Source organism: Trachurus japonicus, chromosome 21 (genome assembly GCF_045865225.1).
Source record: "Trachurus japonicus isolate A0001 chromosome 21, Traja_1.0".
Classification (NCBI taxonomy): Eukaryota; Metazoa; Chordata; class Actinopteri; order Carangiformes; family Carangidae; genus Trachurus; species Trachurus japonicus.
Window position 1 is genome coordinate 19333732 of NC_140927.1, and position 22124 is coordinate 19355855.

Below are 22124 nucleotides of genomic sequence, written 5' to 3' on the forward strand. Positions count from 1 at the left end.
TATATAGATATGACCTTAAGACCTCTTTTCTTTTTCGTTGGCATTAATGCGTGACGTTTTGGAATCTTAGGTCCAGTGCTATCGATCAGTCGCTTTCTGTCTCTCTACCACGCACACACAGACACACACACATTCACAGACGACTGGTACACATCCAAAAATACTTCTTCAGCTAATACAGGCTGCTTTTTTTTTTTTTTTATAAGCTGTACGTGTTTATTTCTGTCGATGTTTGGAGTGTTTCCATCCTGTTTTCTGAAATGATCAAATCTTGATGTCTCTGTTGCTCACTCGCACTTGGCTGTCCCCTCCTCTCTCATCTCCCCTGTTTGCAACCATCTGGCTTGAAGTCCGTCTCTGTTGTAGTGTAGATGGAAAGACCGGGCTGATTTTAATACATTTTTTGCCGTTTTATATATTTAGTATGTGTGATCAAAGAAAAAGAAAATGTTTGAAAAGTTTAGCGAGGCGGAGCGTGGCTGGTAGATGCCAGTGTGGGGCTGTTTTGTTGGCTATAGCTAACCTCATGGGATATAATCAGTCTGAAAGAAGTGCCAGAGGGATCTATGAGAGGAATCTGCGCGTGTGAGATAGAGGAAATGTCATCAACGCATCGTGACATGTGAAAGACACATATTAAAAAGGAAATAGAGAGCAGTCACCTCAGAACAAATGTTTTTTCTGCATTAACACTTTTTCCTCACAGTAGGGAGTAAATCAGATTTTCAACCACTCACAGCTGAATGTTGGTTTATTTACACCTCCATAAGAGTGTAAACCAAAATAGTCTGTTTTATTATGGCTAATCTGCCAATGAGAACAACATTATTTCATGGCATGTAACACTTTTTTTAATATATTTATATGTGTGCAGGTGGTTTCTAATCTGCCCTCACCTCCTCAACAGCCTCCACATTTTCTAACTTGAGTGCTAATTTTCTCTCTTCTTTTCTTTATTTTTGCAGTCATCGCCGACTCGCTGACTGTAACGGCTCCAGCCCAAACTCTGTCCAAGGTGGAGGGCGACACGCTACAGCTTACCTGCGAGGTGTCTCGGACCACAGTGCAGCACACTCACCTGTCGGTCGGTTGGTACCTTCGATCTCCCGAGGACGCGGCCGCCCCGCCTCAGGAGCTGGTCACCTTGTCCAGGGACTTTGTTCTCCGCTCCGGGGGAACGTACCGGCAGAGGATCACGGCGGGGGACCTCAGGCTGGATAAAACCAGCGCCACGTCCTACAGGCTGACCATTCACAAGCTGCAGCCCGTGGACCAGGGCCTGCTTTACTGCCAGGCTGCTGAGTGGATTCAGGACACGGACGGCAGCTGGTTCGCCATGACCCGCAAGCAGAGCGAAAAGACTCAGCTCCGCATTCAGCCCACTGGTGAGTAGATAGAAACAAGAGAAGGGGAGGGAGGGAGGGTGGGTAAAGGCTGCTCTGCTCTTAGGTCCCTGTCCTTTTGACAAGCACACACGCATGCATGTGGGCTGGCTTCCTCTGATTGCTGATCAGTATCTCGCACTAAGCTCATTAGTGCACTAAAAAGGGCTTAACGAAACCTCCACAGACTCCCCACTTTTGTATTTGTGTCTGTTTGATGGGCAATATTACAAGCAATCCAGGAATAATTTAACCAGCTCCAAACAGCGTGGGTGTTTGACACGGGAGACCCCTATAGCTTCCACATACACCAATCCCTCCAGGCAACGAATGGCCCAGAGATCAGAAGCCAAGAATGGGTTTTTCAATCACTCTGCGCCAACAATCACTCCAGTCTAGTACTGTATGTGGTTGAGTGCATTAGTGGGAGAAACCGTGCTGGTCCAGGTCAAGCTCTGAAGGAGGAGATTGTCTAATGGAAGGGAGGAAGGGAGTTACCAAGACAAAGGAGGAGGGGAGGAAGGGAGGAGGACACGGGGTCGAGTAAGTGACAGGGGATCCATTATGGAAGTACAGGGGAGAAACAAAGAGTGCGTTGAGGTAGGAATATTCCTCATATGATAATGATCCACTAAGCTGTCAGCATCTACTGTAGACTGGATGGAACATTAATAAACGACTTCCGACTCGCATGTCCCAATAACCTCCGACCTGACGCGACCCCCAGCGCGCCCATTAAGCAGCGCTCCACAACAATCCCTTTGTACGCCTCCGAGAAAAGTTTCCACGGAGATGGTATGATAAACAGTTGTGACATTAGCTCAATTACCAAGGCAGCACACAGTGGCAAGTGTCTTATGCCAGTAAATCAGTTCAAAGTGGAATCGTTTTGCCTCTCTCCATTAGGCATCAGATCCGCTCTGGACCAATACGACTTGATAGTGCCCCAGATAGAGCTGGGTGGATGAGAAGGAGAATGGTGACTCGGATGCGAAGCAGGTTTGTCAGATGAGTTCCTGCTACCCGAGGGAGGAGACAAAAGGCTCAAAGAGCTCCCCTCTCAGCACCCTTCGTCACTCTTTGTCTTCTCTGTAATCTATAATGGATGGAGGTGTTGTTGCGTGACAAAGAGAATACAGCAAACTGTGCGCGGATGTAAGTGTGAGCGTGAGTGCTCCAGCTCAGATGTGTACTGTGTTGTGGGTGTGAATGCATTTGGATTTCTTCTTGTGTACTTGTACGTATTATATGACGAGGACACAGCTTGCGTAGCTCGAGGCTGAGTCTGTATTTGACGTGTGCACCTGTCCGAGTGCATATTTGCTCCAAAAAAAAGAAGAAGAAAAGAAAGAGAGGTAGCAGCTCCTCCATTAGACTCCTATTATTAAAGATGGAGTGGATCTCGAGACAGCCCCATCACTAGCTAATCACCCACAGCCGGCATCACAGACAGGAGCAATGGACAGAATCCTAATGTACCTCTCACTCTCTGATTTTACTGTCTCTTTCTTTCTTTTTTTCCTGTCTCTCCCTCTCTCCTCTTCCATTGTAGTCGTGTCTCATCGCTGTGTTTTTTTTCCCTCCTGTCCTGCTCCCTCTATTTTTCTTCATCATCCACTTCCGTCTGCTACTTGCGCTGAGTACTGTTGTCTGTCCCGAGCCTCTGCATCCTCTCAGTCGAACTCTTCCTGTAAAACATGACCCTAATAGAGCTCCACGCTGAGCAGTGACCAGTTCTACACAAAGCAGGTTTTGGCTCTTTTTTAAGCTTTCCTCCCTTCTTCTTCTTCTTCCTACACAGTTAATTCAAACGTGGTGATGCAGAGACTTGCCGTCCTGCTGTCTTGTTGTAACAGGGCTGTTCTTTGTTTTTGCTATCTGCCGGTTGTTCTTTTCACGCCTACGCCTTTATGAGCATGTGTGTCTATAGTATAGCTGCGAGTACTGATTATTTCATTATCAATTCATCTAGTGATGGTTTGTTATATTTGTTTCATTCTGTAAAATTGCAGTTCCAAGGAGACAAACAAACCTAACACCAAAGCTAAAAAAGTGAGAAAGGCGGCAAATCCTCATGTTTTCTAGAGCTGCAGGCAGAATGTTTGGCATCAATCAGAAAGTCAGAATTCTCAACAAAGAAATTCCTGTTTATTGGTAATGATGATTGTTTCTGCATGAGTAAACACACTTTGTGCGTTCGTATATCAATATTTAGTATGTGTGCGCATTCATGTGTTTATGTCAAAACAGTGAGCCCCCCCCTACCTCACCCCATTTCCAGAACATCCCCCCCACGATGATGAGCACTATACCAACGGCACGTTTTGAACTTTTCCATGAATGTGGTTTGCAGGAAGCCTTTTTAAAGGCTTTGTAATTACAGCTGACGGCTACCACCTCACTGAGAGGCAAAGCAGCCCGTCTCTGATACATACCATGCTCATCATGTGGAAATTAATAAGGCAAATAAAAGTGAACACACAGCCATGCACGCACACACGCACACTCTCACAGCAGCACATGCGCAGACTATTGTAATTTGCCCAAGTGGAGGAGCTAACAGCAGCAGCAGCAGTGTTTACTCGCTTCTCTCTGAGACGGCGCAGGATGAGGAAGAGGGAGCGCCAGACTCTGTTTCAGACTGCTGAAGAGAATTTTAATTAGATGTGTTTTTTTTTATTGCAGAGGTGAAACCAAGGGGAGGCAGGGGGAGAGGGGAGACGGAGACAGAGAGGGAGAAACACGCACACAGGGGCACTCGGAGACATACACACACAGACACAGACAGACACACACACAGCAAAAAGAGACTCCCTGGGAGGTCAACATGTTACCAGGGCATGCATCCCAGACTGTGGGAAATAAAAAAAGCTCAGCAGTTTTATAGATTTCATCACGTGTTGGTCACATTTTCACTGGTTTTGTGGAAGTTGTTATAGAATAAAGATAATTATAAAAGAAGGATGAAGTTTTGTGTCTCATATCATCTCTGTTTGTTCTACTTGACATGCCTTTAACCTAACATGCGCCCTCTGTGTCTCCTTCTCTCAGATCGGGACTTCAGTATCCAGGTGAGCACGGAGCGACGGTCCTTCACGGCCGGTGAGCCGCTGGAGCTTCGCTGCACCATTGAGGCCCAGAACGTCCCTGAGCGCTTCTTCTCGGTGTCGTGGGTTTTCAGCAGCTCACCGGTGGCCGTGGTGGGCCCCAGTGCCGTGCCTGTCCTGGGCCCCGATTACATCGCCCGAGAGGCGGCCGGTCACATGACCGTGCGCAAGGAGAGCCCCAACGTGCACCTGCTCAAGCTGCAGCACCTACGCCTCGAAGACGCCGGGAAGTACATCTGTCGCGTGACGGAGCGGGAGAAGACGCCCACGGGAGACTTCATCGACCGCAGCAAGAGGTCTCGCAATGTCCAGATCACCGTCCAGTCGCTCAGTGAGTAATAATGTGTTCACCAGGCCACTGGCTTACTTGTCCCATCCTAGGTTGTCTATTACAGAATGATGAGCATTTCATAATAGGAGTTTTATCTTCATATAGGCAGTGAATGTCATGCTGTGCTCCTCTCCAGCCTCTCTCTCTCTCTCTATGTCTCTCCCCATGTCTCTTTTGCGCACTCTCTCTCTCCCTCCCTCCCCCTCACTCTCGCTACAAGGTGGCCTATAACAGATAGCTGCACAGCCTCTATTGTTAGCTGTGAGTAAGCGAGGAAAGGATAATGGCGCTCTTATTCCTGATGTATTTTCTGTTTGAGTGGATTGCTAAGGATTGGTAATGCAGCATTATGGTCCTTCCCATTTCCTTGGCTTAGCTGGGGAGTGAGGGGGGGGGGTAACACTATAGTGGGATAATGGAGAGCAGTGGAGTCCAGACTCAAGGAGGCTGAGCTAACAGCCATGAAATGAAACCGTGGAAAAAGAAAAGAAGCAGAGAAAGGGGCCTAGCTCTCCAGGGCCCTCTAAGTGGCTCCCCTGGCTAAATTAATGTGCTCTGCCGGGGCAGTCCTCCTCAGCTGTGTTAAGCAGGGGTGGGGGGGGGGGGGGGGGTGCAGCGACTGGCACAGTTGTGTCGGGCTCCCAAGCCTGGGTGATGCAAATTTACAGTCAAATTTAAAACCTTGCTGACAGTCTCCTCATCTGCCACAGAGATTTTTTTTTTTACACGCTTGCATCAGTGTGGGTCACATGCACCATCCCATCTCATCTTTGCACCGCCAGGCCTCTGAGGATTTGAATAGGTGGGAGCCAGATGCTACCAGTATAATAAAGCACGATAACCACAGAGTTGTATCTGCTCTCGAGCAGCCGAGGCTACCTTAATCCTGACCGCTCTGCACCCTCTGCTAAATCAGCCCAAAAAAACAATGGCCCCTGAGCCCGCAGCCGTCTCCAGGGAACCCTTCTGTATGGGAGGTTTTGTTTTTCCAACAAAAGACCGTAATGCCCTATAAAAGATGTTTATAGTGTTTACACAGGATAATAGCCATGGTTATTGGACGAGAACTTCCATGAAGCGCAGCGGTAGCGGTCAGGCGGCATTTATTTCATGCACAAATTGCCCTCTCATGTCTGCTCTCCCTCACCTGCACGCGCACACGCACACAGTCTCAGGATGTGCTTCATCACTCTAATTGTGGGAATTGGGAGAGAGTCGGTAACAGGGTGTGACAGGGGTTAAAGTTGATCAGTCAGAGAAAGACAAAGGTGACAGGAAAGGAAAAACAGAAGTAAACACTTGTGACAAATCAGTGTTGATGGATGAGTTTACCTTTTTCAGAGGGAAAGGGAGAGACAGTCCACACGCCATACTGAATCTCTGTCATATAGATAGAAATGTCAAGAGCAAGGACGCAGGGGATATACTGCACTGGAAGGCCAGAGAAAAGGGAAAAAGAAAAGTTAGAGAAACTGTCCAGAAACTAGAGGATTTTAAGCGAGGATCTCCATCTCTGTCAGTCTAACAATCTTCTCAGTGTCAAAAAATGATAGAATCCAGTGTGTTTTTAGCTGTGGGGGGAAAAAAATGAACCCGTTAAAATGAGACACGGGCAAGAACAAGAAAAGGATGAAGGATTTTCCTTTTGTTCATTTGAGTGTGATAGAAGTAAGAGGCGAGTTTATTCCATATTCACAGAGAGCTCATGCTGATTAGGGGTGAAGAGGGAAGCAGCAGAGCTTGGCCTGAGGGGAAACCGGGGAGAAAAAAAAAAAAAACCTTGAGACACACCCCCAAGAGACAGCAGCAGTGTGTTGGCCCCACAGAGCTGAGACGGCTTTTCAGGTCAATCACATCCCCATAATGTTTGATGGACGCTTGAAGTGATGAGAGCGGAGATGAGGCAGAAAAAACAGAGCAGAGGAGCCAGTAAAGACTTTTATCCTCCTCTTCTTCTGAAGTGCCACTGAGCCCTGTGATCTCAGGCTTTTTCCTCGCGTCCGTGTGGACTTGGTCAGCACAGCTACACAAGGTTCAGAGAGAGAGAGAGAGAGGGAGAATCTGAACCCACACACACACATTATCTCACCAGGGTCTGTTCTCTGGCTGTCACTCCGATGTGCCCGAGGCCAGATGCAAACCGCACTATCTTCCACCCCACACTCATTCTATCTCACACACACACACATATGCAATCATGCAATCATGCAAACATACCTGCACAGCACTTGTGCTCCTCTGGGAACAGACTCAACAATTTGTTTTATTTCCCCAGGCCTACTGAATGATTCAACACGGAGAATGTGATTTTTTTTGTTGTCTGTGGGATTCAGCATGACATGAGAGAGGGCTGAGATTTTAAGAAACTCCTCCCTTGTTTTTCTGTCCCATACGTTCTCACACTCGCCTCTCTGTCTCTGTCTCTGTCTCTGTTATCTTCCCACTCAGAGAGCAACATCACCGCGTCGTTGTCCAGCAACTCCTCCGAGGTCCTGGAGGGCGACGCCATCCAGCTGCTCTGCTCGGTCCAGTCCGTCTCGGGCCGCCTGTCGGTCGCCTGGCAGTGGACGGACAAGCAGGGGACGGGAGCGGCCCAGGACGTGGCGTCCGTGGATCGAGACGGCACCATCTGGCACGGCCCCGCCTACAGAGAGCGCGCCAGTTACGGGGAGATCCGCGTGGAGAAGATCCGGGAAGACGCGTACTCCCTATCCGTGTACAACGCCTTGCCCGGAGACGAGGGCCAGTACCGCTGCACGGCCACTGATTGGATTCAGACTGATTCTGAGCTAAACTGGGAGAAGATGAGCGAGAAGTCAGCCACCAAGACGGTCACTGTCAAGACTGTCGGTAAGTTATTTCAGCCCAATTTAACCCAAATATTGTCCACACGGTATACCTCTGAGGCAGCAAGGCGTGTAAACACTCAGAACATGACAGAGAGAGAGAGAGAGAGGGAGGTGTGTGAAGTCTGACGTGCTTAAAACTGATGAATGGCTCAGGCAGAACATGCAGTTCACATATTAGAATACACCATGGTTTATTCATGCAGCGCCCCAGGGAACGAGCCATTATCACACACAAACACACACACAAAGTCTTTCTCACACCACCTGCCACACGTCGAGGGGGCAGCGCTACTATGACACCCATCATGGTGCGCGCACACACTAGCACTCACCCATATGGATTAGCCAGAATTATTAGAATGGAAATGTAGGGGCAATGTGTGTTTCACAGTCTGGAGGTCTCCTCTGTCAGAGCTGAGTTAAGCTCAACATCCTCGGTACAGGCTGAGGAAGCCACTGGAGCGGGGCAGTTAGGAGCTGGCAGGCCAGGAGCGCTGGGTTCAACACACACACACACACACACACCCTAATGTAGACACACACTCTCACACACACACACACACACACACACACAAGCAACGGATTAGCTCCCTGCAGCAACACACGGCGGTGCTGCAGAGAAGAGATGTCACTTTTTAAGTGGCCATTTGTTAAATTCGGGCAACAACAAAAACATTAGTTTGAGGAACAAGGGACGTATTATGCAAATGAGGGAAAAGAAGTCCAAAGCTGCTCGTCTCTCTCCTCAGCTTCACTCCTCAACGTCTCCGTCTCCTCCTCCTCCTCATCCATGCTTGTTGATCAAAGGATTTTCCAAATGCGCGCTGTTGTGTGACGGCCAATGCGTGTGTTTTACTTGGTCTCAGACTTGTTTTGGGTCCTTGTTTTCTCACTTTAGCTTCCAAATGTAGCATCATTGGACCTAAACCTGTTATTCAAATAGAGTACTTTCCTGTGTCTCGTCTTTTTCCTTCTCCTTCTCCTTCCTCTTCTTCTTCTTCTACCACCCTTACCTCGCTTCTTTAGTCCTTGCACCTAATAAATAAAGAAGAAGAAAATTGATGTCCGGTTTCCCTCTTGAGCTCAGATTTGGCTTCAGATTTGGATTTGCCCTCTGAGTGAACCAGACAACAGGCAGAAGATAAAGATAGATGCGTTTTTATATAGCACTTTTTTACATGAGCAGTAACAAAGAACTTTACAACCTTTGCCCTCTGATTCACCAACACACACACACTGATGGCAACAGAGCTTCCATGCAAAATGCAGGCATGCGCATTTTGAGCAAGTCAGGGTTCAGGAAGAGGCAGGGATTGAACTACAGACTCGACTCGCCCACTCTACCCAAGCAGCCCCAAGATATTATATACGATTACTATAGTGTATCCTAATGTAGTTCATAGCTCCCTCCATTATTGATTCCAACCACTTACTGACAAGACATGATGGGGGTGGATGAAGGATGTCCTCCAGGAATCTTGTTTGGGTTTTTTTTTCGCCACAGTGAAGACAAAGGTGCTCAGTAGGGGCCCTCTGGGCGTCTGGGGTGGCAAATTATGAATATACACACACACACAGTGTGCAGCAGGTACTCATAGACACACTCTCGCATCCCACCGCACACACACTCTGTACAGTGAAGGAAACAAACGCATTCATACTTATTCACACAAACAAAAAGACGGAGTTGTATGGGAAAAATGGGTCGGCGTGAAATCCTCTTTTCTGCCACAGAGGCAGGCGAACAGTGAAGGAAGGGGAGGAAGAGAGGCACAGGGAGATGAGAGATAGAGCGAGAGGGGAGAAGTTATTGTCTATTAGAGAATTATGGCCCCAGGCGGCTGTCCCAGCAGTAGCCAAGTCTGGACAGAAAGCCATTGATTACACACCCCGAAGGACACCGGGGATGACGGCTGTCGGGAGGAAGACAGAGGGTGAGGGACAGGGGGAAAGCGACGGGGCTGTTGACATGAACATAATGGAGAAATCTGCGAAGTCTCAAGGAAATGAATTATCGGATCTGGATAAAATCAGACTTCATCAACATCCCTCCATCCCACCTCCCACGTCTTTTCTTTTTTCTTATCTGTGTATGAATGTCTTTCTCATATTCCAGCTCAATCACTCGCGTTCATTGAAATAGACGCAGCTGAGCCAGGTTATTAAAAGGCCACAGATAAAAAGTATTTTTCTTTATTTAGTCCTTCGTTTTCTTTGTTGTCTCTCTCCTTCCAGTGTAGGTGTATCTTGGCAATAACATATGGAGTTGGGTGAATGTTTTTAGCCTAATGAGGATAGTTTAGACTTGGCAAAGAGCTGGGCGTAGATCGAACATCAGCGCTTAGAGGAAATCTCTCCCCTGGGTTTTCTTTGTTGCATCACCATTAATTTTGAGGCGCACACTCTCAACCAAGCACACACAAGCTCATAGCTGCACACAAGCACAGTAACGTATATACGTGCACATACACATAGTATAAGCTAAATGGCTCTCTTTAGGTGCAGTCCGTAATGGCCATGATGGAGGAAAATGCTTGTGAAGTTTGAAAGGTGCTTTAACAATAAATAAGCCAGTGCACTTTAAGTAAACACTATCCGTATTTGTTCCAGCAGGAGGCTTTGTTCCTCTTGGTGGCCGTGCTTAAAAGGAAAGTTCCTTCCTGTTATAACAATTATGAACCCCCTCTACACACACACACACACACACACACACACACACACACACACACACACACACACACACACACACACACACATCATTTGCTGAAATTTAAGCTTTTAGAGAACAGGCTCAATCACACACTCAAGCTGTGATGTGCTATTATTATGCAGTTGGCAGTAGAGTGTGCATTATCCTAACATCCTCTCTCTTTCTCTACCATCTAGAGTCCTCCTTCATGGTGTCAGCCTCGTCGCGGACGCCATCTGTAACCTTCGGAGACTCGTTTGACCTCCTGTGCCTGGTCAAGCCCCGCCACAACCCCCGCGTCCCCACATCCGTCACCTGGCGCTTCATGCCGGCGGGCGCCGCGGAGGCCGAAGACGAGGAGCAGGGAGAGTTCAAAGACCTGGTGACTTTCACCCGCGAGGGCACGCTGCAGTGGGGGGAGCAGCTGCTCGGGCTGGGCACCCGCACCACGGTGGACCGCTCCCACTCCAACACCAACTTCCGGCTGTCGGTGACCCGGGCGGGGCGTCGCGAGGCGGGGAAGTACCAGTGCACCGCCATCCTGTGGAGGAGAAACTACAACAACAGCTGGAGCAGAGTGGCCAACCGCACGTCCAACCTGCTCGGCATCAGCGTCCTGCAGCCAGGTAAAGCCACGTGGCTGTTTGCCAGACAGACGCACACCTAATTGGAACAGACGCAGACACAAACACACAAACAGGGATCAACACAGAATCACTCACACAGACGAAACACAGACACACAGAGTGAATTCAACAGAGCTTATAGGATTTCTGGCTGCTCTAATTGCTCTTAGTCTCTGGTTTTAGCCACTAATTGGAGTGTGTGTGGACATGTATGTGTGAGTGTGTTTCTGTGCGTGCAGGGCAGGGTGGAGCGCAGTGAAAGGATTGCTAAATATCCCAAAGGAAGAGAAAAATGAGCGAAAGTGAGGAGAGATAGAGAGAGAGAGAGAAGCAAAGGATGAGGACCGAGAAAGTGAGAAAGTGTGATAGAGAGAGTGTGCGATCTGTCCTTGAACCTTCTTTCCTCAGCGGAGGCATTAGACTGTCTACGCCGCCCTCATTGGCCCTCAGTATGCCACACACACATATACGCGGAGGAAAACCCATTCAGACACAGCCCAATTAGTGGCTGAACACAAAACAGCACGCACACGCACACACACACACAAACCAACACACGTTGGCCCAATTTACCCCATCGGGGTGCGCCTCAACAGTACAACGTGTCATTTATCCAGGTGAATGTGCACAAGGAAAATACTCATCCGACTGATAAAAGACGAAGAAAAGAAAAAACCATCCAGTGTCTGGTTTTCACACTTAACAGCAAAGCATTGTGGTACTTGAAGTAGCCGTCGGGTCCAGATTTGCTGGATTTGGCAGCTGGAATATGAGCAAGGTGTGTGGGTGCGAGATGAGAAGCGGCTTTAAACTCACTGTAATAAGATCAGCAATCATGCAGCATCTTCTCAAATGCCAAGTGCTGGTAATGTAATGAATCATGTAATGTTATATTATAGATGCGGACTTGTGTTTTCGCCCACCTGCGAGTCCCCCGTCCGTGTTCACCTGAGGAAAAGAAGTAAGATACCGCTAGAGGTCAGAGGAGTCGATAACACTTTCGAAGCGAGCCAGTGGAATGTAGTCGCGAGTACAGTATATACACGGTCTCGCATTTCTCGCTGCTATTGATTAAGACACACACAGAAATGCAAACTGATGTAAACAGACACACATAAACACAAACACAAACACATACATACAGAGGCATCAAAGTACAGAGACGGAGCTTTACTCGTTCAACTGACCGTGCTCTGACCTTAACCATTCACGCAGAACGCACGGCGACCACGGGCCCTTCAGAAGTTATTTAGAAATCGACTTATCATCGTCAGTGCTCATTGCGCCCCCACCCCCTCCTCTCCAACTACCCAGAAAACACACACAACTCCACCCACACACACACACACACACACACACACACCCACTCCAAGACATTTAGCGAAGGTGGGGGAGAAGAATAAATACTGGGTCATCCTCCCGCTGTCTTGTGCACTGGCGCTCGTCTCCATGACAAAGTGATCAGTTACCTTGGTAATGCCATCAGTTATCGTGACGGTGGGATCGGTTGCAGGCTGAAAGCCCAATCAGTGACCGTAGCGGTGCGATCGTTCAGAGTCTAAGGGCATTACCTCGCAGGGGGAGGGCCCAGTTCAGCCTTGGAAACGCCGTGTTCGTCTCCTCTACCTCCCTGTCTTTTTTCTTTTTCTTTTTTTTTCTTTTTTTTTGGTCAGACCTTCATTTAGACTGATGATTCATTTGTCAGAATGTAGGACGTCTCTCTCTCTGCCTTACGCCTCTCCTCCCCATCTGCTTTCTCCTCTCTATTTTCATAAATGTTAACCACTCCTGGCTAAATGAGCGGCTGGCATTTTCAGCTCCTCTCTGAAAGAAGTGGGATAAAGGGGAGTGTGTGTAATGAGGTGTGAGCAAACACAGCATCTGACCAGATACATAATTGAGAGCCTTTAAATCATGCTCACAGAGGTACCTGCTCAGTATGTATAAGACTGCCTCAGCAGCATTGTGTGTGCACATCCATACATACATACTGTACATACACGTGGGTTCTGTGTAGGTTCTTGCATGAATGACTCTGCAGCTGTGTTGCTTGTGATGCACATCTGAGAGCTTTTAGATGCTTACTCTGCATAATACACGGAGGCCGACCTCACCCCCCGATACCCAGCGACACAACACAACACTCTCTCTCTGCGGGTCTGATCCTCCGCCTCCGTCTTGCATTCAGGAGAAAGACGCGTGCATTAAATAAGAAAGTTCTCCAATGCGGAATGACACTCATTAAATTATTGTAAGACTTCAAACGCGGAGAATGAAAAGTAGCGTCAGAAATAGCGCCCTTGATCCAACTTCCACGCAGCAGAAGAGAAAAGTTGGATGTAGATAAAAGCCGGACGGAACAGGAGCAGTCAGCCGGTCAACGTGATGTTTCAGTAAAGTAAAAAAAAAAACGAGTGAGGTGCCTGTGGCCCAGCCCAGACCTACTTCCTATTCCAGATTACATTAGCAGCGCACTGTGCCTGTGTCCAAGTCCCCTGGGTCATATGAGAAAAGTTCACAGCTATATCTGCTCCAACACACACACACAGACACACACATAAAGCATTTTTATGTTCATTGCAAGGGCAACCCTGTGCAATAGTTGTGGTCCAACTGTCCCCCACAGGCTCCATGCAGAGACCCCACTGCACACTGCACACTCCACACAGTACAAAGTACTTTGATACATAGTGGGTGTTAAGGGGTGGGGGGGTGTTGAGGGTGTTGCCTCCCAGAGCAGAAGTGTAATCATCTTATAATAGAATACGATTCAATATTATCCCTCACAGCACAGGATCTCCACAAACATAACATAAACGCATGGTACACAATTGCGCATACAGTGGTGGTGATATTATATTTCACCTGATTGAGTTTTCACTTTGTATCTTTCTGAAACGCAATAATGGCAAACACATGTTCAGCATGGCAAATCGCCAGGGAAGCCTCAGTCTCTACGACACAATCTAATATCATCGACTCATAACTCAAACTACACACACACACACACACACACAAACGAAAACACCCCTCATTTCCCCCACGCATACACATGCGCGCAACACACTGAAAACGCGCAAAACTAATTATGCAGAATCTTCTCTAATGGAACCGGAGTTTAGATTAATGACGGTTTGGGGAGTTCAATACATTTTTCTCATCATTACAGTGTGTGCTTGTGCACATTTGCGCGTGTGTGTGTGTGTGTGTCTGGCATGAGGAGTGGGATATTAAGACCGTCTGGTTATTGGCTGAGCTAGAATGATGATAGAGGGGTAGGGGTGGTGGCGGTGGTGGTGGTGGTGGTGGAGGGGTGCGGTGTCCCACTTAGAGTTTCTGCTCATCTCTCCTCACACACCTACGCTTTGCCTGGCTACCGTGCGCTCACATGATCAAACATCACGACGCAGGAATGGATGCCATCTTTTTTTTCTGCTGTTGTTGTTTTGTTTTGCTTATTCTTATCCTTTTCTTTTACTCTCTTGTGGTTGCGCTTTGAGTTAGAGGATATATGCCTCCTACTTTCTGTGCACTTTATCTTGTCCTGCCTCATCTGCTCTCTCTCTCTCTCTCTTCCCCACTTTCTCTCCCTGAGACTGTACTTGAGGGTATCTTCCCATTTAATATGGGCTGGCACTAGCAGATGCCGCGTGCGCTCTCGTTTCATGCCAGCGAAGTACTCGCCACCCAGCTGTTATTGATAGTGTTGGTGTCACTGCAGTGATTGGAGATTCCTGTTTATCAGGGCATGGATAGGAGCTGTCTATCCTCATTAAGGCCCGGCCGATCGCCCTGCCGCCGCCATCGCCGCCTCATCTCTGCCTTCCTACATTTTGTTCGCGCTGCTCCCCATAAGTCTCTTTTAATGTCTTCTTTCCCCTTCACTCTCACTTAGCTGCATGTTTCCCACCACGCACGCCCCCAGCTTTCTCTTTCTCACTCCTGTGATTTTTCAATATTTTATAATTCCCTGCTTCCCTCCTCCTCCTCATAATTCTCTCCGTTATGTTTACATTTTTCTTCAAACAGCTTTTCCACCATTGTGAGTATTTCATGAATAATAAGGATATGGCAACTGTGCTTGTTTGTGCACAATAGTAGCTTTATCACGGTGTTATTGTTGGTGACATGGTTGTAAATCTATTGTGTTGCCCCCCTTTTCTTTTTTTTTAGCAGCAGTGGATAAAGTGTGGGTTTGCCCGTAAGCTCACCTAAGGCAGAACTGGGCGTATGGGCTTTCCTGTATGTGTGCAACTCGCCACCTGCCTCTCTCCTATCGTAGAGTTTATGTGTTGCTTTCACAAATAATTAGAGTGCACTCACAGTCTGTCTCTGCATTGCGCATGCACACACACACACACACATATGAACACACGGGGTCATAATGTGTGATAAATGAAGAGCCTTTGAGGGGTGCACTGAAACAGAAAATAATTTCATAAAAGGTTTTTGATTAATCACGTCTGTTTGAGACATTCAAGGTCAGACTCCTTCGATGCACGTCGTCTTCCTCACAAGAACAAACCCAGACGCTCGCGCACGTGCACAACGAACACAGGCACATTTTTTCTATCAGATCCAATCCAATCCAGGCCTCATTTCCTTGTTCGGCCCAATCTGCAGACACAATGAGATTCTCTGTGTTGTGTCTCTCCATCTCTCTTAAGCACTTTTTGTGTATGTGTGTGTGTGTGTGTCTTCACATGTGCACAGGCGCATTTGTGTGTCCTGCTGCTGATGTAATTGAAGTCGTAACTCAGAGCTAGCTACAGTGCTGCTGCTCCCCATGTAAATCAGCGGCTAATAGTGGGAGCAGAGCAGGAGAGGCTCAGCAGTTCCGCCTCCTCAATGCATGCACATACACACTAGCTAATCTCCAGCCTGCACTAACTGAATAACCACCGTTCTCTGCAGTTTAATGAGCATAATGTGTTTTATTCTCATTGGCAGACCCCAAACACACACACGCATACATCCAGACGGGCACACGGCTCCATGCGATATGTCTTTATGCTCTCCTTTCCCTGCCAGCTTCTTCTGGGCTATTAATCTCCCAGAGTTCCCCTCTGCCCTGACCCCCCTGTCTTAACCCCTCTTGTGCATCTGCTTTTCCATCGGGCCCGGCCTGTGTCCAGCAATCACTCTCTCAGACAGGCAGGAAGGAGAATGGGAAAGTGCAGGGCTCGGTGTATCAGTGTCTTCGTATACTATCGTTGGAGAATAGGAATTATACAGGGTGGAGGCTGCAAGTGTGTGCATGCGGCTCTGTCTGGGTGTGTTCAAGGCTGCTGTTAACGTGCACAGATCCCCATAATTAGCCCGGTCTTAATGATATTGTAGAGGGAGTTGGAAAGGGGAGGGATGAGGAGTGGTAATATCCCTCTGACACAATGGGATCATAGATACATCGCAGTCATTAGCATAGAAATTAGGCTCCCAGTTTGGCAGTTGAGCCACTTTTCAGTCAGGAAAACCCCATCCCTCATTGCTTTGGACTGGCACCCCGCTCTGATCTATGCCCCTTGGGGTAGAGGTCCAGACGGGCAGGGGGTGGCGGTGTGTGTGTGTGTGTGTGTGTGTGTGTGCAGTGGCTGGGGAGGAGCAGCAAGCCAAAGCGAGCTGTTCTGCAGGGGATCAGGGCATGTCTAAGCCCCTCAGTCCTGACATGTTTGGGGTCCTGGCCGTGGATTAGCCCAGGGCTGTGCTAATGCTAATGCTAAAGGCGGAGCAGGCAGCCATTAAGACTAAGTCCTCTGGAGTGCAGCTGGAGAAGACTGCCTGCTGCTTTTTCCGAAATCCCCCCAGGAGCATGTTCTCACTTTCTGTCTTTTCCATCTCTCTCATCTTTTCCAGGCTTTTCTGCCTCCCTCCTCACTGATTCTCACTCCTCCGTGCTCTGTTGATAGGTTCTTGCGAATATCTGTTCAGTTTGGTGATGTATCCCTTAACTCTCCTATTTTTCTCTCATCCTGTCTTCTCTTAAAAAAAATACCATACCTCTCCTCTGTCGGCCTTGCTGCTTTCATTCATCCACACTATGTGTCTCTTTCTCCCCATCGCTTGTCCATTCCTCCAGCTAAGCTAGGCATTATATCTTTTGGCCCTGTGGATTGGTTGTCAGCTCAGTGGTCATCAAGTGCGCGTTAGACTGTATCTAAAAAAGAGTGTAAATGTTAGGCAGAGACCCCACCAGCACATCCGGTGTTCGCACTTCATTTACGTCTCATTAATTATTCATTAATCCACAGGTGAAGCTGCTGAATATTCATGTTAGTGTCAGGTGATTAGACAGAATGTGATCAGGAGAGACATAGATCATAGCAATACAGAGGGGAGAAAGGAGGCGATGCGTGGTCAAAACAGCAGCTGTGATGAAAGGGAAATAAGAGGGGTTGGAGCCGACATCTCAGCCCCAACGTTTAGATCCTGTCTGCTAGTAAAAGACTTCACCTGGAGCAGCAGCGTTAAACAGAGATGGGAAAATGGATTGAGTTTCCTCTGTAGCCAAAGAATAAAGGATGACATTCTTTCATTTACAGGCACTTTCCCGGCTCCTTTGAAGTTATCCTAAGATTTTGTCACAAGCCGTGGTTAGTGTGTGCTGACATGCCACAGTGGCATCCTTAGCTGTACACTTTCTCCTCCCCCTGGACTCAAACTTGTTTTCATCTCCTTTCACTCCATAAACAACAGTTGTGTGATGCAGCGTTTGGGGTTTTGGTGTACACTTTTCTATCTTTCTTCCATATCAAAAACTGAGCCGTTTTGTTGCCTTTGTGTACTTTACCTCGGCTGATAAATAAAAAGGAAGGAAGACAGCTTGGTCTCAACTCTGCAGTTTTCTGGAGCTATTAAACAGACACATTGGGCGCACATGGAGGGGAAAGGGTTGAGAGGAGGGTTCAATGAGCCAATTAGTGACTGTACTCTGCGGTTTTTCTGTGTGTGTTTGTGTTTGTGTGTGTGTACAGTAATGACAGTACATGCCCAGCAAACTGCTGAAACACAAGTACCACCGAGCGCAGCAGAGATGGTTGTGGGACTCGCTTCATATCATTACATCTCTATTCTGCCCAATAAAACATCTTTTAAACACCCCGCATGCAAAGAAATGGACTTTTTCATTAGCTCTTATTTAATCCTGCCTGGTGTTGCAGACAAAGGGAAGATGAGATCAGCGAGGTCTTTAAAGGTGTCTTAGCTGTTCCGTGTTGTTCATGGAGACAGGGTTGCCGTGGAAACCACAGAGGCAGGTGAAGAGAATGAGAAGGTATTCATGCTCAAGGTTAACTATTTTAACTTTTTATATAAGGTTAATCATTTTTTCCTCTACCCAAGATTTTTTGCTCGTTTTTTATTTCCCCATGCAGAAAATAAACTGACCAACCAAAAAAAATAGAAATAAAACAATGGTGCTAAATAGAAAAAAAATAAGAGCGTGCACTTTTACTGACTCAGACAAGGTTTGACTGGCACATGAGAGCAGAGAACATGTGTTTCCAATTACGGATTTGTCTTACTCTGTAGGTGCACCCTTGAGGCTCATTAAAGGAGCACAGTAGCAAAGAACATGTGAACACAACTAAAAATAGGTATTGACAGCCCTGCTGACACACCGACACAGAACTCCTCTCGCTGTTAAGGGACTGCACATGCATGATGAGCAACCTTTTTTTGGAGATGTAATCCGCAATCTGGCTCCTCCCACAGCGTCGTGAATCTGCTGTGTACAAAAAAATAAATAAAATGCTGTACACGCGCTGTATAGAATTTTTAGCCCGTTTGCTAATACTTGCGTCAGCAGAGATGCGTTGATGGATGACTGTAGTTGAAGGAAGAGGCATTGCTCTCTGTGGGAATGGACACGTGTCAGAGGATGTGACAGGCTGGTCTGTGAAGTCGCTGTTCTCTTGCTGAGACATTTCACAGCAAGACGGTTCTAGAGGGAGTGGAGACTTTAAGGTTGTTCTGGGACCAAAAAAAAAGACATCGTTTCTGTTCTTTTTGTTCCTCTTCCGCCTCTGTGCTCATTGCTCCTCCATTTTATTTCCTTGCTTGAGTGAGTGCTTAGTTATAATAACTTGTAATAGCTCATGATGCTACCTAATAAGGCTTGAATAATTAGCCTATCTTAGCTTTGAAAAAGCATTTCTGTAAACAGTGATGTATGGCAACAGGCTTTCAGCCCCCAGTTTTTCTCCTGGCTGCCGATTCAAACTTCAAATGGGAATGGCAGAGAATTGCTTTGTCCTGTGCCAATCCAATCCTGCATGGTTCCACTTCAGGAGGTTGGGAGGTAATTCTCCTGAAAAAAATAAAATAAAATAAAATGATTGCCAGGATTCTGCAGGGCTCGGCAGTAATTCCGGATGGGGAGATTGTCAGGCTTCCTACCAAGTCTCCAGTGGGTACCGAGGCAGTGATGATGACTAATTTGAGATGCTAGCTTGAAAACATCGTTGCACAACAGGGTGGTCTGGTGATGCCTGGCAGCCATGCATCTTCTTGAATGCAAACAAATATGTACGTATTGTACTGTATGGATAATGCAAATGTGCAGGATCACAAAAGGCGAGCATGCTCGCCCGTCTGTGGATAAGGGTGTGGACGTTTTTTTTCTCTTTTTTTTCTTTTTTTTTGTCTGGGCAGATGGCTGTGACCTTAGGCAGTCAATCAGTCAGTCAGTCATAGCAGAGCTTAGCTGGAGCTGGGGAGGGTGACATTGGAGACTCAGAGAGCTGTTTAAGAATACAAGTGACATGTAGAGGACTGAGTGTCTCATAGGGGGCCGATTAGTGTCAGTAAACAGAAAACACATTGTCAAAACTTGCCCCAAAAAAATCATTAATAATACAAATATGCATTCCTATTTTATATTTTCCTATTTGGAGTTGATTGTTATTATTTTTGTCCCTGCAATACCACAAGTATAATATACTTTTCTATACGTTGAAATACACTGTATAAAAAAGTGTACTATACTTGTAACCCTTGTTATATTGAGGAATAAAAATATGTGTATTTATGGAACCATTTCTTATGGATTTCCATCTCTTCCGAAAAGTGTGCAAATTTCATACCTACTCTTACTCAAAAATGAATTATAACAAACATAATAACTGATTAGGGTTGGGTTTTTTTGGCAGTCTATCTTTCTAGATTGATGAAGTACAGTACAAACAACTATGTACATATTAATCAGATGGTCTTTGTTTCAGTTAAAGATGGCTGTCCTTGGTGATACAGATTGGTGGTTCTGAGTTCAGTCCAGTAAATAGCGAGAAAATGCACAGTAGAAATACAAACTCTATGTACTCTATGTGGATTATGTTTATTCAAGCTGCAGGGTTTTTGTTTGAGTGCTGGGAAATCCCAGTGATTATTAGGCAAATTTCTAGTATCCAGCATATGTTAATGATAACCATTATTTTAAGATCTCTTTAAGATGAAGGAGATGTCCTCATAGTGTCCAAATGTAATAAGAATTTACAGCAGGTCTCATGGCATGAGAAATATATTGCCCAGCTTGAGAATTATAAGGTGTCAGGAATGTGTGTGTCTGTGAGTGTGTGTGTTTTCTACTTGCTCCTTGCTGTAATAATCCTTCCTGCAAGCATTTGACAGCAGGGCTCTGGTCGCGGTCACCCCTGATGTACCTGCAGCTAATCCTATCCCACAACTGATGTCACTGTAACCAACCCTGTCACAGCACTCAGGGCAGCCTCAGCTCCATCCTGACATCTCAGTCACACCTCTCCATCGTCTCCTCCCTCTCCTATCTGCTCCCTTCTTGTCCTTGCTTGACTTTATAAATGTGTTCTTCTTCTTTTTCTTCTTTTTCTTTTTCTTCTTCTCCCCCCCCCTCCTCTCTTTTCTGGCTGACTGACAGACCCCCTGCCCTGCTTTTTGTCTTGTATCTTACCTAATAACATACTCCGACTCCTTCACCCCTGTCTCTTCTGCTGTTCTGCATCTTATCATACATTTCTACCATGATAGGAACAACACAGCCCCCCCATCCCGTGAGCTTTGATTTGCTTGACATTTCCACCTCCTCTCCCTCGTACCTCTTTCTTTCTCTTTGTCACCTGCTGTACCCACCCACGCACCACTATCTTTTCCTGCCCTGGTGCCACCAGAAATAAATCCAGCTACAGGTCGTCTGTCACAAAACAGAAATTGCATTGTGTACCTGTCACCGGTGCTCACATTTTCACCGCACCCAGAGGAATGACTGTCTACTCCTGTTCTTTCCCCTCCTGAACCCCCTTCCCCCTCCCATCCTCTCCCTTAATTCTTTGCAGAGAGTAAGCTGCGAGTGCAGAAGACCAACCAGTCTCAGATGTACCCGGAAGACAGTCGTGTCAGGATCAATTGCTCCATCGCCTCCCAGACCAGCCAGGACTCCCAGCATGCCGTGCTGTGGTACGTGAGGCGCGCGTCGGGATCAGAAGCCGATGAACTCCTCCTGAGGATCGAACGCTCGGGGGCCTTCGAGTACGGCGCCTACGCGGACGAAGAGAGACTGCGGCGTCGCGTGCAGGCCGAGAGGCTGTCGCCCCGCTCCTACGTGCTGACGCTGAACAGGGCAGAGAGCAGCGACTCCGGGACCTACTACTGCCTGGTGGAGGAGTGGCTGAGCGACCCAGATGGAGCCTGGTATCGCCTCGCCAGGGAGTCCTCGGGGTTCACAGAGGTTCTGGTCAGACAGCCAGGTGAGTGAGCGGTCATAACTGCCGTCCTCTTCAACAAAATGCTCATTTATTCCCACTGCAGGGAGGCAGCAGCTGCCACTTTAGCCTCACATATTGTCCTGTTTTAGATCAGTTGAACATAGTTTAGCTAATCCCTCCTCCGAATGGCGCTCCCCACCTCACCTTGCCTCCCACGCCATGCTAGGCGTAAGGCCTCAAGGCCGTCTCGCTCTGATGACCTTACACCTGCCCTGGGCAGAGCTCAGGTGGCAAAAAAAATGGGTTGAAGTCATGCCAGCTGTCATATGACACGCCAGAGGGCAAAGCTTGGCTCAGGCGGAGAACCAAATCCTCATGTCCAGTACTCAAAGTGCTCAAAGCCATGATGTACCTACTGCCAGACCCTGACTTCCCGCCTCATGACAGCTATCTCAAGTGCACGCCAC

The 22124-nt window shown here is 47.4% G+C and overlaps 1 protein-coding gene across 1 annotated transcript in view; it reads left to right on the forward strand.

The window, feature by feature from the left end:
• Window positions 1-22124, forward strand: part of igsf3 (immunoglobulin superfamily, member 3) — a 65451-nt gene that overhangs the window by 38642 nt on the left and 4685 nt on the right. The window contains exons 3-7 of the mRNA XM_085766066.1: window positions 966-1385; window positions 4434-4820; window positions 7269-7670; window positions 10556-10984; window positions 21289-21699. Coding sequence (XP_085622192.1) covers window positions 966-1385; window positions 4434-4820; window positions 7269-7670; window positions 10556-10984; window positions 21289-21699 — 2049 coding nt within the window. The remainder of the gene's footprint in view (window positions 1-965; window positions 1386-4433; window positions 4821-7268; window positions 7671-10555; window positions 10985-21288; window positions 21700-22124) is intronic.